This window comes from Athene cunicularia (genome assembly GCF_003259725.1).
Source record: "Athene cunicularia isolate RWA chromosome 4 unlocalized genomic scaffold, athCun1 chr4_part2, whole genome shotgun sequence".
NCBI classification, from domain to species: domain Eukaryota; kingdom Metazoa; phylum Chordata; class Aves; order Strigiformes; family Strigidae; genus Athene; species Athene cunicularia.
This window is the reverse complement of record NW_020799099.1, coordinates 17,038,422-17,054,334: the sequence shown is the minus strand read 5'-3', so window position 1 is coordinate 17,054,334 and position 15,913 is coordinate 17,038,422. Positions and strand designations below refer to the sequence as shown.

Here is a 15,913-nt window from a genome sequence, read left to right as displayed (position 1 = left end):
TAATTAATTAATCTTGAATCAGTAAATCAATCAGTGTTGCTAGTTTTTCAAATTGGGATTTTCATTTAATGAAATTAGCAGTATACAGATTTCAGCTTCAGAAAATCTGATTGATTCAGAAAATCAATTTGAGGACTGAAAATAATTATTTTCACTGTAAAATAAATTCTTTCTTCCTGTTTTGGTTGTGCATAGAAACCTGTAAATATGGCCTTGTAAACTTAAAAAATCATCTTGTTTTGAAATCAGTCTCGTAGTTGTTTAGTGGTTGAGTTGGTAATATGGTCATACTTAGAGCAGGAGACAGCAAGACTGAAATTCGAAGACTGACTGTCACAGCGTTAGGTGCTGTCTGTATTATGTGCCTTTGGAGCAGCTCCCTGGTGCTAAGTCTGGGCATGCACCTCCATGGCAGACCAGGCTGAGGGGAGAATACAGATCACCCTTTCACACCTAGTTTTCAGAGGAAGCAGGCCCGAGCCACAGCATGTTGCAGCGGGCAAAGGGAAACAGCCTTACTCCACTTGGGCCCAGGTGTGAATTGGCTCAGGTATGTGGACTTGAAAGAAGACACAGTTGCTGAGGTGTTTGAGAACTACAGCAAAGACTTGCAAACCAGCTTCTAGCTAATGATCAAAATGTGTTTTTCCCACCAGTAACAAGAATCCACCCACCTCTCATATAAAATGCAAGTAGTAGACTTGCTTTTTTCCATTATTTTTGTGTCAGTTTTCAACAGGGTATTGATTAGCAGTTCAATCCTGTATCTTTAGGCTGTATAACTGCCTAGAAAATTAAACAGTACCATTGCAGTGCTCTCATCTACCATACTTACTGCTTTATGGGAATTTGAAAACCATGTATAGGTACAGAGGGAAAGGTGGGACAAGCTGTGTTGGGTTCTGAAGGACATAATCCATGCCATGATGAGGTATGTATTCGGTGGCTAATCTTTTTCTTACTGAATTGCTTTTTGAAATTGTGGTTTAAAAATGAAAACCAAAACGAACCCCAACAAACTCATAGTAATCAAGAATTTGAAATTTACAGCCTTGAAATAATATTTTAATAAAGGGCAGAAAATTGTGACTTGTAAATTAAATAATGGTAATGAAAATGGTAGAATTTATAAAGCTGTTAATAGTGTATTCAAAGCCTGAAACTTTGATAATAGATTCAAACCAAGAGGCAGATTTATAGGGCAATTCAGGCATGTGGAGAGGTGCCCAGTGTTGGTCTCCTTTGTGTTCTCATTCAGGCCCTTACTGCGGCATGGCAGAAGTGCTCCTGACAGAGTGAAGGAGAGCTGCTATGTCAGAGCAGTCTGATGTGCCAGGAATATGGGAACTCAGGGGTTGTATCCTTGCTGTCCTCAGTAATTCTTCATGCAGAGTGGGGCAGTGGCAGCAGGAGCTACTGGGACAGCCCATCTAGCCAGTGAATCATGGCTTTAGGTCACTTCTCTAGGGAAATGCAGCTTGGAGAATTTAAGAAGCTACATCTCCCCTGCCTCGGGTAGCTGCCCTAACTTAGCAGCAGTTTTGTGGTAACATTTTTCCTGTGCTGTGCCAGAGACTTGGGCTTCTCTCTGCCTTGTTCAGGCCACTTTCACAAGCAGCAGGGCATAAATCACTCAGCTTTGTTTTGCACTCTTGACACCTGCAGCTGAAGTGCTCCTTTTGGGAAAAGAATTGCGTGGAGATCAAAATCTTGCCTTTCCTGATAGAGCTGCAGAGCAAAGGCTTGAACTGTGCTCTGTAGATAACCAACAAACGTCACGAGTGGCATGCGTCAGAGGCAGCAGTGCATGGCAGGCCTCTACCTCAGGGAAAATTAGGGTTCAAACACTCGGCAGGCTTCAGCTTGGTTTCCAAGGGCTACAAAGTGAGTGGTAGCTCAAGCAGCTTTTGTGTATCAGCTTGACCTCATCTGAGAGTTTCCCAGGCAGTGAAAGCAGTGCTGGGTGAGCATCAGCTGCTCCCTGGGCTGCTGCCTGGCTTGTTAGTCAGTGTGAAGAACAGCATCTTCTGGGAGATGAGGGGCATCAGACATTTACTGAGCATCATCATGTCTTCCCACTCCTCTGTCCTTGCCTGGATGTCACTTGCTGAAGTACTGCTTCAGGTCCTGCTGGGAGCCCCTGGCAGGGTAAATGGGAGCCATGGATCTCAGAACCTCAGAGTTATCTTAAGGTCACTTAGGTGACCAACCTCTCTTGGAAGGACAGGTCAGCTACAGTGCAGACACTTCAGGCTAAGAGATAGCAAAGAGCAGGTACTCAAAAAGCATTTGGCCTGTGTTAACTAACTGATAAGCGAACCAGAAATACTGCACCCCAGCAATAGGTTGAACTCTCTTTGTTTAGAGCAAGTCTGGAACAGATGACGATTTCCTGATAGGCTCAATGGGCAGGTCATGGATTAGGGACATGTGAGATTTTTAAAAAAACAAACCACTTTCTACTGTAAGGTGATGTCTGTTGAATATGTGCATATGACCTGTGCTACAGAACAATATTTCAGGCATGTTTCAAAAAAAGAATTACCAGTGTAGTTTTATTATTATGCCTTATGTGTAAATCCAGGTGCTCTCTTTATAACCAGGCAGGGCTTAGTGGGACAAAAGAAAGTAATACAAATAACATGAACTAGCTCTTTTTTGGATAAATATCATTACAGTTTTAAGAACGAGCATTCTGGGGTCTTGAGGAAGCTGTTGTGCATTCTGTGGGCAATTACAAAACATCTCCTCTCCAGGGGGAAGGGTACCAGGATGGCAAGAGCATAGAGCAGGTATTCCAAATTCAGTAGCAATGCTCATTAAGCCAGTGCATCTCTTGTCAGACACACTATTTGTAAAGCCTTCTGGCACAGGAGGCATAAAAATTTGGGGTTGTGACCAAGAGCTGAACTCAGATGGCATAGCCAGAAGTGCTGAGGTGTTACTTCTGGCTGACCAGCTTGTAGCCAGAAGGACCTCATAAAAAATATTTTGCCTATTCTTCTTTAGTTTTTCATGATGTGAAAACAGTTTAATTTAGATAGTATGGACTGTATTTTAACTTCTGTTAAGAATAATACAGTTTCTTTGTTTCCACAGATATCGATGAATGTGCTACTGGGAGAGTTATCTGTCCACGATTTAGGCACTGTGTCAATACTTTTGGAAGTTACATTTGCAGGTGTCATAAAGGCTTTGATCTGATGTACATCGGAGGCAAATACCAATGCCATGGTAATAACTTATTTCTTAGGTGCATGTAATAGATCTGCATATTCAAAATTGAAATGACTGGTTTAAAGAGAAATATTTGCTTATTGTGGCTGAAATGTTGAAGCAGGTTGTTTTAGGTTGCACTAACATCTGTATTTTAGGAAAGAGTGGATTACAGAAATAGACTGTGAAAAGCATATATTTGGCCCCTATTCTTCTAACTGGTTCACCTGTGGAAGCTAGTGGGAGAGCAGACCTGATGATCCCAGGAATCCGTTCCAAAGCCCTTGTCCCCGCAGGTTTCACTGTGCACAGGCAGTTGTAGGTTTGGAGCAGCATGTGAGCTTAGGCTATGTCTCAGCTGTGATGCAGGTGTGCTCCGTAGCATGCCTCAAGATCTAAGATAAGAAAATGCGGCTAGAGCACACCCCAGCTCCTTCTCACCCAGGCTGCCCAACTTTCCTTCCCCTGAAGACAGGTGGGGAAGAGGCAGGGGTTGCGAAATAGCCTGTCTTCTGTCTTTGTCTGGACATGAGACTGGAATGCAGCTGGTGTATGTCCTTCAACAAAGATGTTCCCAGGTCCCACTGTCTTAGTTTCCCAGGGCCTCAACTAGTTATGATCCTTTCACTGAAAAAAGGATCATGTGGAGATAATGAGGTATTGCTTTATGTTTGTTTAAGTATATTTTTTTGGAGAGAAATCTCTAAGCAGAACACTGGAATTTGGAGATTTTTGCTTGCATCACTGACAACAAACATGGAAATGCCATATAAGGTGTTTGAAGCAGTTTTTGCTTGATGTAGAAACATCTATACAGATGTATAATAGAGGAAACATTTTATGGAAAACCAGTTTAATACCTGTGAGATTAAGAACATGAATATTCTTACACTCAGATTTTCTTTTCTTATCATGTCACCTTTAAGAAGTGGTAATTAAAATTGTGATCTTCATGATCTTAACTGCAGTCTACCCACAGCACATCACTGAAGCTGATGCTAAGGTATAAGCTGAGCAGTAAGAGAGTGGCACAATAATCCCATTTACCCTGACATTTGTATCACCACATTGATTTGTGACTGTCTTCCTTTTCCCACTGGCAATTCAGTTTTATTACATTTTTCAAAATTAATATTTTCCTAATGACCATACTACTGTGTGTCTTTGTAGGGGTAAACAGAAAGTCATGTTTCGTTTATTTAAATGATTTTTTAATGTAATTTTCTGTTGCAGATATAGATGAATGTTCCCTTGGCCGCCATCAGTGTGGTAGTTTTTCACGATGTTACAATACACCAGGATCCTACAAATGCAAGTGTAAAGAAGGTTACAGAGACAATGGAACAAACTGCATACGTATGTAATGCTCCTTTTTAAAAAGGAATTCTGAAAATAAATGTGTCCCATGTTGTAAATTTTGAGCACTATCAGGATCAGTTTCTCTTAATTATTATTAAAACTTAATACAGGGCCAAGGAATGTAGTCAGAGTTTTCTGAGTCTTAGCATACCTTGGTAAAAATATCTTTCCCTGAGACATTTTCATAATTAGAAAGAAATTCACCTCTCCCTATTCACAGCTTGATTCTAGAGATTGCTTCAGGATGAGAACATCTGAGTAAGCAGGGTAGGTCTGGTCAAGCAGTACATATTACTCATATGCTGTTATTATGTACAGTCTGCCACTGACCCATTTCAGCAGCTCACCCCATCCACTCCCCACTGCTCCCCAGATGTGAGCAGAGCCAAGAGGGAGGATTTCCCTGGAAGAATTCCTTGTTGGAGAGTTACCTTCCTCATCTTTCTCTTGGGAGAAACAGCTGTGCCCCTTGGTACAGAATAGGCCATTGGAGCACTCTGCATTTGACATCCCTCAGGACTGTGCAGCTCAATGACATCTGCTGAATCTTTTTGAGGACCCTGTATTCATATGTGGGTTCTGGTCTTTGGTGACTCTCTTTAAAGAGCAGTAGCACTGTGAACTTGTTTCCTTTGGCTGTAGCTGTCATGGTAACGTGATCTGGCTAAGGCGATATTCCACAACCTGAGTGCTTGCAATTATACATGGACACACTTCACATGTGTTACTGGGACATAGTCCTAAGGTGCAGTTGATATTTTAATATACCATAATGTTAAAAAGGGTATTCAAAAGAACAGTAATAAACAGGTGGCCACAGAGAAAGACTTTTTACCGGCTATCATCGAACGATTCATTTTAACTGTGTTATACTTGAAACACTTGTGCACAAAATATGTGACTAGAGTTCTTATGGGGGCTTTTAAGATCTCTAGTGAGATATAAAAGGCTTATTAACAAGTAGAAAATTAGAAATAACAGAACAGATGTTCTTGTGTTTCATGTCTACAGCAACTCCCCTTGCAAAACCAAGATAAAATTTGTTGTCCTTTCTTTATGAAGTATCAGGGGAAATAGTACTCTAGGCACTGTCACTGTGGTGTAGGTTGTGCTCAGTCCACCATCTCCTTTTTGTGGAGGCTGAAAAAATGCCATTTGCTTAATTTCCTGGTGTTTAGCAAAGGTAAATATCTAAATGAAGGTATTGGCTTATGTTCAATCTCTGTTAAATGATTAATGCTTATTGACAAGGAGAAAAGTTTAGAAGTGGAGAGGTCTGAATGATAACTTTCTTATGCCAAAGGTATCTGCCCATCTATGACCAAAATGGTTGTAACATTGGAGTCTTAATAAACTTGCCTCCACTCCCAAGTACAAACTTGTCCAGTTTAGAAGGCCGCTTAACATGCATCTTCCTACCCATGGTTTTTACTAACAGTGCTTTTGGGTACGTTTTGCCAACTCTGCAAGAAGTTGATGCCTGGGAGGAGGTAAGGGATGGAAGTGTCTTGGCCTTGTCATTCTAAATCATCTCTAAACTGTTGTAATGAGAAGCACTACCTAAAGGGATGTGATAAATTCAGCAGTGCTGATGCTTAAAGTATTTTTTTCAATTAGTGTAAATGTTAAGGAGGAGAGAAATTATTTCAACAAAGACTCTCTGTGTCATAATAAAATATATTAACCCTCAGATGTCCATTTTGGTCCCATTTTGATTCTCTTTGCAGTTATTCCGAATGTCATGATTGAACCACCTGGTCCATATCATACATTCAGGGGCAACAGCACGCTCCCTAAGGGAGGCAGTGGTATAACCAATAGGATTCCTGATGTTGGAGGCACAAGACAACCCCTCAGACTGCCATATGTACCTGCTGTTGTTACAGAGCGGCCAGTGACCAGGCCAACAACTCCTCCTATGCCTGGTCCAACGACTCGACTGACACCAAAGCCAACTACTCGGTATGTGCCAGTGACAACAAGGCCAGTAACGAAGCCAGTGACGAGGCCTCCACCTCCAACACTACCTCAACCTACAATGTTAAGACCCACACTACCACCACAAAGAACTCCTCTGATAACAACCGAAGAGCCTTCACATGTTCCCATTGAAACTACATCTTCCCAAGGAATAACAGATGACAACAGGATCCAACTAGATCCTCAGAAACCCCGAGGAGATGTGTTCAGTAAGTAATTTTACATATTCTTCCATTTATCAGAATTGTAGATGCATGCACTGTCCTGTTTTGGTTTTTTTGGAACACTTTAGCAATAAGAATAAATACATAAAATGAAAATGTTCATGTGGTAGAACTGCACAAATAATTTCTTTTTTCACCTAACAAAAAATGTGGAGAGGAAGTTCTGAATCAATTTAATCAAAAAACTTTTTTTATTTTCCTGAAATTATTTGTGAGTATATTGTCCTGTATAAGTGCTTAACCTAATTAATGCTTTTAGATGAAAATTTTGGAAAAATGAAGGACATTGCATTTCAATACTTTCAGTAAAACATAACTCATAAATGGTCAGTGGATTCAAATTCAGGGAGTTGGGAGTCACTCTTAGATCACATATTTCCATAGCTTTAAGAATGAGAAGAAATGGGACTATGTGTGATTACCTAAAACCTGTTATGTCGCCTGTATTGTATGAATTCAAATAGTCTTGGATGTATATAACTAAGCAATGGGAAAATTGCATAAAAAATAACAAGAGACTAATTTTTTGAACTACATCTATGAAAATGGATACATGAGAAGCTAAAGATAGTAGATTCTCATAGCGTGAACATGTGTCATTTTAAGAGTTTCTCTGAGATCTACAGCAGCATTTCTGTGCCAGCTTTAGTGCATACCACAGGAGACATTACTGGCACATGCAGAGTTACACATATCTGCCAAGAAATACTCAACACACGATTTCATCTTTAGTTTTGCTGCTAATTTTAGAGACGGGGAGGGTGTGCTGGATCAGCCCTTCTCCCTTCTTGATGCACAATAAAGCTGCTGCAGCAATGTAATAGGAGGAAAAGTTTGCTGTCTCAGAGCAGGTGTACAGGCAATGTAGGAGGTTTTTTTCCGGTTGCTTTGGCATCTGTGTGGTAACTTCTTGGGCTGTGTTCTCTTAGGTCATTCCACAGTGAAATATTTTGTTCCTTGTAAAAAAGAGGTTTGTTTTCCCTGTTGACATTTTATTTGTTGTTGACAGTTTGATAAGTTGAAAATGGAGACAAAAACTGACGTAATATTTGGGAAGAAAAATCCTGGTACTACTCAGAGGAGTGTGCTTTTGGCTTTTTCAAGGTTATTTTTTAAACAATCTATATTCGGTTAAAAGTATAAAAACATTTTAATGTAAAATTCTAAAAATAAATACAGTAAAGACTCCTAAAACAATATAATGGGAACCAATAGTTAAAAATACAGAGTTCTGTGGAAATTATTTTAGACTCTTAGCATTGTGCTTCCCAGGTGTCTTGTGTTGCAAGTGTTCTCTGGAATTCTAAAGCAAAGGGATGGTTTTCAGTTCTTTTCATGAAGTCATAACAATCATCTGTGCTCTCTCCCTAGAGGCTAGATTTTGAAGCTAATGCTTTCATTACATATGCTTCAGATATAAGGGTTTTGAGAGTGGGAAAGTTGAAGTGTTTTCTGACTGTAAGCCTATATTATGGTACATAAAACAAACACAGGAAAAAAATTACCTTTGAAAAGTGTTTATCAACTATTTAGTTAGGTCAGCTGCCACCCTTTGAGGTTTGTGATATACATACATAGCCTCAAAGGCTTCAGTATACAATACAGAAGGATTCCAACAGGTCAGGCACCAGCAGCTGTTGTTACTGGCTTCAGTAGGTTATACAGGGACAGATGGCTCCTCAGATCATGTGAATAGTATGTGTCTTTAATCCAATATTATTTCTTCTGTCCTTTGCTAAAGATATATTTGATATACGTATGTGTGTGACATAACTGTGGGACTGGAGGCGTATGCTACCTGTGTTCTAGATGGTAGGAGTTTGCATGGTGCTAGTAGTGTGATCTGTAATGAAGCAAGTGTCTTTTCTCTTCTTCCCTCTCTTTTTTTTCTTTTTTTTTTTTTCTTCTCTTCTGGCCACTTTGAAAGTATCGTTTAGGTAGTGGTCACTGGTGTCCCGTCCCACCTTCTCTCTGCCCAGAGGCATTTATTTAGTGAGTGCAGAAAGATTTTGTTTGGGATTTGAAATCTACAGTTGATTGAAAAACAGTTCTCTTCCAGAAGAATGTGCTATGTACTTGTCAAGGAAAGCATTGCTTGTAAGGTGTTACTTCACCTACTGAATCCTGTTACTGTCAGAGTTCATGGGGTAGGGAAGAAGTTACATTTCCTCATGTGGGACATGTAGAAGAGCAGGAAGAAAAGTTACAGCCACATACATTGCTACAGTGGGATGCGCAGGGCATGACTCAGCCTGTCCTTGCCTGCTCCGAGCACTGCACTTCCAAGGATAACACAGAGATACCTGTACATCCCCAGATGTTGTCACACCAGGGGTTCAGCAAGGTGTCAGTGTTCCTGGGCAGTAGCAGGGCTGCAGACCCAGCTGTCTGCGTGCTCTTGGCCAGTGGCAAATGTGAGGTAAAGCACATTAGCTCAGACGCCTTTCATGTTAGCTTACAGGTGGCATTTGCCGGGTGGGTTAACCTCGGGTTCCTGCTGGCCAGTCCTGCCCCTGCTCTCTAGGCCCAGGGGAGAGCAGTGCCCCTCTCGGCTGGGCTGCAGCTGCTCTGCGTGAGGCGCTGCAAGCTCAGGACGGCAGCGCTTCACCGAGCGTAGGCCAGGGCCTCTGGTAAAGCTTTCCTCACAGCCAAGCACAAAGTTAACAACCACGGTGTTAAGGCAATACAGAATTTTCAACTGAAGTAATCAGTCATTTAGCTAACTTCTCACGTGCTTCTTATCTGCCATGTGGATGTGCAAACCCCTCCCACCACCAAAAACGTTTGTGGATTTTTCACTTGCCTCTTTCATCCCGGAAGGGGCTTTTTCAGCTACTTCCCTCAGCTTCTTTAAAACTCAGTTACTGTTTTAATCTCACCTACATCAGACATCTTTGCAGTGTTTCTGGGTTGTGGATATGAGCTGATTTCATTTGGCTTATACAGAGCCTCTTTAGGTTCATTTCCCCACACGATCTGCTTCTCCAGTTAAGACAGCAAAGAAACTAGTTCTCAAAAATGAATTTGCACTGTGGTCCCCATATAGCTTCCTAAAAAGAGAAGAGAAATCATTGCTCTTGCCTCCTTTATTTTGGTTCTGATGGTAGAATGAAGGCAGCAGCTCAGTCATCTTATAATCCTTATTTTGGAAAACAGGGGGAAACTGATGTTAGATCCACTCTGATTATGAAGTAGGACTTCAGTTTTGTAAGGTCTTCAGAAGCGTTACAGTTTCTTCTTAGATGGCTGCTTCCTCATGTGTCACCAAGGGCTGTTTTGTCTTGAAGAGTCACACAAGGACAGGCAAACCCCAGCACAGAGAGCACTGTAGCTAGAACCACTGGCAATTCTGATCTTCCAGCCCTTAGTATCTGCCAAAGACCCGAATGTTTAAAGTTGTGTTTTCAAATTTGGTTATCTTGTGATGCTTAGACTCTTTCCTTCCTTTTTTTCCCTCTCAGGCTCTGAAGCCTTAGCCAGACTTGGAGAAAGCAGTATGACAGTAAACACTGCTTTGCTTGGCCATCTGAATAGATGGTACTTCTGTTAGGCAACCCAGGGCAAAGGGGTGGTTGCTGCACTGCGCACTGGTAGATGTCCTAGTGCACTAGACCAAATCCTACAAACATACGTGGTCTAGAATTGGTCCACATCAGAAGAGGAAACATGCCTGGGCAGGTGTACTTGTTTTCTGCAAGCATCTCTCAAATTTCAATTTTTCATTATTGAACCTTTTCCTGAGCTTACCCTTGGTGACCTGTTGCTCCCTATATTCTCTCTTCATTGTTGCTTGACCTGCTGTCCCACACGCTGAGTAAACTTGTCCTAAGCCTTCACTTCAGAGCACTTTTGAATGTGCTGCTCAGCTTGAGATCAGCTGAGGACCAGTGAAATTGATCTGTTAGTGGTGACAAAGAGCACAAGTGATAATAATGCTGATAATGTTATTTAAATGCCTTTGCAATTATTGAAAGGTATTGAGCTCTTGATTTTCTTTAGGTGCTTTACCCCTTTTCTAAAAATGCTTGCAGTGACTTTGGGGAGCTGCTTTTTCAGAGAACAAAAAAATGAGTATTTTAAAAAATGGAATTCCTGCACTTGGCCTTTGAACCACTTAGCCAGATGCAGACAGTGGAATCTGGCACCAAGGATAATCTTCTCCTGATATGGATATGGGGGGAATGGCAATGAGGGAGGAATGCAGCAATGGCTTAATATTTAACTATTTCAGGACTGATACAAACTACAGTGAAGTACAGAGGAATCATTTCTGGTTACGCAGATGGACAAAACCTCTAACAAATAGAAAGAGCTTTTAAGTAAGACTGAATTTCTGCTACCATCAGGATCTGGGTGATAAGCATTAAAAGCATAAATATAAAGACAAAGCATAATACTAGATATCAGCAGAGAAAGAACAAAACCCCTTATCTGTATTAAAAGATAGTTCACCAGTTTTCCTTCATAGCCCATAGTGGAGCTGAAAAGATTGGAATAAGGAGACTTTTCTCAAAGCAGCTATTAGAAAATTGAAAGCTTGGATTAAAACTTGATTCTTTCTGGTCCCACTTTCAATGACTGAAAAGTCCTTAGTGAGTAAATGCAGTTATGTGTTTCTTGAAGGTGTTGAAAAAGGGGAAATTCTAAAAGCAAAGAAAATGTGTTTTGTTATTCCTTGATAGCATTATAGTAGCATCAATTTACAATAGCATTTCATTTGTCTTCACTATTCTGGCACCTCCTAAAATGTATTTATATTAATTTTTAAGCATTTAAGGTAGGCACTTTGTTCCTGTTTGTAATGTGTAACCATAAGGTCTAGGAGTCTTACAAATCATATCCTCCATCAATCCTCCAGCTAGTTTTATCCCCAGATCTGATATGCAAGCTTCTGTAGACTACATATTTTAGCTGTGTTTCCTTGAAACTTGGCACTCTGCACCTCCTAAATAGCTGCTCATAGAAAAGCAGACAGGTTACTTTTCAGAAAATCTTCTGGAAAGATATATAATATGGTGTTTGTTTAGGTCAAAGTTAACGAGCCTTGTAAGTGCCTGAGAAATGCGAGATTGGACTTCAGAGTGGTCGCACGTGAGCACCATCTCTCCCCTCTTACGCAAATAGCAGAAGGTGGGACAGTCCGTCAAGGCCCTTCCTGAAATAATTCACCCTGCAAAATTTGGGTCTGGAATTTTAGGCAACAAATCCTAGACACTATGGTTATCCAGATAAAAGGGTGAAATGTACCTCTCTGTTGTCCTCCTTTTTAGCCCAGCATATATCAAAGTCTTCCCTGGAGGAAAACAGGGCATATTCTTGTTTACTTTGTCTGACTAAGCTCTGGACTACCCTTCCTTTTAGCTATTTTCTACTAGTTCTGCGTGAGATCTCATCACTCGTGTTTTTTTTTTTTTTAAAGTGGAATTTAACAACTTTCAGTTGTAAGTTTCCAGTCAAATAATCTTTGTCCTTTGTTGTTGTTTTTAACAAATGGAAATCTTGGCCATGATTATTGTGTGGAATGGAATTGCATAAGAACACAGTGTTTGCTGTAAGGCAGAACTCTGCATTATTAACGGTAATAACAATTACTAATAACATGAAGCTGCACTCTGTCTTTTGTTTTGCTTTTGTAACACCAAAACAGTGATTATTCCGTAATTACAAATAACCTGACATATGTACACACCATCTCTTATACTCCCAAACTCAGCAATTAGTAAGGAAATGAAAAAAAGTCTTACTGTTTTCCCACAGGATTAAAAAACTGGAAAGAAATCAGTCTTGGGCAGTTTTTAAATGTTCCCCCCCACATTTGTGCATCTATGAAGAACTCAGCTCATGAACTCTGAGAACATGGTAGTGTTGATATATTGGCTCACTCAGAGCTTATAAAATTCTCCAAGAAAAAGAAGCCAAGTTTATATTTAACGAGCTTTATCAAACCATTGAAGTTAAGTGAAAAGCATACTGATAGGCTATATAAAGTACACAGAAAGGGCTTGGAAAGCTCGCAGAAAATAATTGTGCCAAATACTTTCTCCCACGATCGCCACTCAACACATTGGTCGTTGTAGTAAGAAGTAGTGTACACGTGGATCACATTTAGAGCCCTGCATCTCTTACAGTAACTCTTGTTTCATATGGAGTGCACATTCCTCTAATTAGCAGTGAGCGCTGAAGTGGCTGGTTTAAGCTCTGCAACATGTTATTCTAGAAGTTCATAACAATGGTGTTTGGAGAGGACTTTTCTCTAAAGCTTTGAAGAAATATATTTTTGTAGAGCTTTAATTGTAGGTAAATATATCAACTGTAATTTGGAGAATGATCGTATGTGTGCACAGCTGTAACTCGGATTTGTATGAAACAGCAGTGCATTAGAAATGGTATTTTAGTAAGTAAACTGAAGTAGTTTGGAAAATAAATTCCTAGTATTTCCTGCAGTATTTTCCATAAATGAGTTATGGGGGACTGGCAAAAGGCCGTCCACAGGGCAAACACATACCTCGAGACTGTGAATATCCTACAAATCCTAGAGCATGGCAGTGGGTTTCTTCAGTGCTCTCTGCCACAGTGTTCATTTAGAGCCCTGTAACTACCTGCCTGTGAGTTTGTGGTCCAAGCCTTTGGTCCCTAAGAAAAACTTGGGGCACAGGGGAGGAACAGGAGGATATGGAGGTGCAGAGTGTTAAGTTCGGTGTTGCTGGTGGGTACATGGTGGCTGGAGGGTAATGGCACTGCGAGGTTCCTCACAGCTTGCTTTTCTGTCTGCTCCTGTGGGCTGGCTGCTTTCCATCCTGTGCCTTGTGGATGTGGCTGATGTAAAGACACCTCAAGAAAAGGCTGCATGTCCACTCTAGACTGGTAGCTGCAGTACCTATGTATGCTGCGCTCAGCGGTTTTGAAGCAAATTGCCAACTTGTTCTCCATAGCGTAGGAACTGAACAGTATCGTTTTTTCCTTAGCGCATTCCAGGAAGAGGAAAGGCAAGGTGATAGTGCCTGGGGGGTGCAGCGTAGATGTGTCTCATGTGTGGGGAGTGCTGTGATCCACCAGGAGCAGCAGCCTGCAGCGTGGTTGTAATGTGAGGCGAAACTCCACTGTGAGGACTTATCTAAGGCAAAATTGCAGTCAGAAAACTGTCCTGCCAGAAGTGACAGTAAGTAACTTGCAGGATGCTGTTAGTTTATCAGGCTTTATAAATAAATACTCCTGCAAAATATGCTGTCCCAGGCAGCTGGCCACAGTATTCCCAATTTTTAACATCCCTGAGCGAACCCACTGCAGCTGAATGTAAATGGTGCTGCTCGGTGCTGTGCGTGCCGCGGGGCAGCTCGCATTCATGGCTGCTCCCTAAGCTACTTCTCACCGTCATCCATGCCTGTAAAGCGGTCAAGAGCAGCGTGTGAGTGTGTGCTGTTCCACCTCTGAGCATTTTATGTGGCCCTGAGCACCTCTGTGCTGCTGTGACTGGAGCTGCTTGATGGCCTTGGTCAACTGTCCCGCCTGCTGATCAGAGCGAGCTCCTAGGAAAGACAGCGGAGTACTGCTGGGAGGGATTAAGGGTGAATGATGATTATAGAGCATTCCTGCTTCAATTTTCCTTGTTCTTTTGCTGCCTGAGGTAAACAGATTTTTTTTCTCTGTATACTTGAATATAGTATTTGTGCATAAGTGGACTGCAGGGTGATTATTGGCCTAGGTGGTGTGGCCTATGCACATTCATAAGGGTTCTTTCATGTTAAATCTCAAAATTCTAATCACAGAAGCAACAACAACAAAAAAAATTAAACAAAGCAGCAAAAATATTATTACAAACAATGTATCCTTAAAAATTAAGAGGCCTCTATTACCCAAGCCAACCTAAAGTCCTTGGGGCTATTTGAACATGATAGACTGCAAAGAGACACAATCTGAAATCTACTAAGGATTTTAAAAAGAAAAAAGGAGAAAAAAAGGAGACGTAATGATACCAAAAATGGCTATAATATTAAGGAGTTAATCAGTTTCCTACAGACTTCAAGCTTTTTATTTATATTATACAAAATTATCATCCAAAATCTGTAGCCTGTAATATTACTTTAAAATGTATTAGCATTTGGTTGACCTTTTATCAGGCTGCTTATTTTGTCCTAGTTCCAAAAAGCAGGAAGCTACTTCATTCTTATTTTTCATTGTCTTCTGGCTTTAGAAGAGCTCTTGCAGCAGTGCTATTTACATGTTGTCCTAGTGCAAAATAAGTTCCTTCTTACCTTTTGATTTGATTTCCTAAAAACATCAGTCATTTTAGAACAGTAAATCATCTCAGTTCTTCTTGTTCTTACTCGCTTAAGAAGCCTACAGAGACATTAAGTTACTTATTGTGGCACTGCAAATGGAAAACGTCTCAAGTTTTTAATAGATAAGGCCCTTACAAATGCTGTAGGTGTCAGAGGTGTCTATATCATCTAAGGACATGTCTGAAATGCATTACTGTTATATTAATTATGCACTAGACCTGCCTCTAAGGAGGAATTTCTAAGACAGCTCTATCCAGTGGTTTATCTGTAGTTGACAGCTGTCCATCAGGCATGACATTGGTGTGTAATTTCTGGAAACTTCTACAGACTGGCACAGCATCTTCAGAAGTCTTTGTAGCCACCTGACTTTGGCAGCCATCGTTGCCACAAAGACATCTTAAATTTCAGGTTGTTCTGGCTGCTGAATCTCTAATAAGCTCTAGGCCCGTTAATGTTAATGTTAATGAGAGTGTTCCTTCTCCTTGCAGCTGAAGGACAGGCTGTGTTGGAAAGCAAAAAGCATAATTACAGTTGAATTCCAGCTGCCACTAGAGCTCCTTTTCAACTCTCAGCACAATCCTGATAATTGTGTTGGGAGCTCTAATCCTTTGCAGATAGATGGATGTACCTTCAGCCATGTTTAGAGGGTTAGGTGTGTAGGGGGCCTCTTCCAATGACCACAGCCTCGTCTTGAGATTCTCCTATAAGCATCTCAGGAGGGTGAATGGACTGGAAAGTCTGAGCAAGGGTTTTAATGTGGCTTATTTTATTGAGAAACCACTATCTTTAAAAGTAGTGCGCTTCAAGGTTAAAGCTCTTTTTTTCTTTTTTTTTTTTCTTTTTTTTTTTTTTCCC

At 40.8% G+C, this 15,913-nt stretch overlaps 1 protein-coding gene across 1 annotated transcript in view; it reads left to right on the top strand.

Annotated features, from left to right (window-relative positions):
• NPNT (nephronectin) overlaps window positions 1-15,913 on the top strand; it is a 51,600-nt gene that overhangs the window by 27,679 nt on the left and 8,008 nt on the right. The window contains exons 8-10 of the mRNA XM_026847929.1: window positions 3,100-3,234; window positions 4,450-4,572; window positions 6,303-6,764. Of these exons, the coding sequence (XP_026703730.1) occupies window positions 3,100-3,234; window positions 4,450-4,572; window positions 6,303-6,764 (720 nt within the window). The remainder of the gene's footprint in view (window positions 1-3,099; window positions 3,235-4,449; window positions 4,573-6,302; window positions 6,765-15,913) is intronic.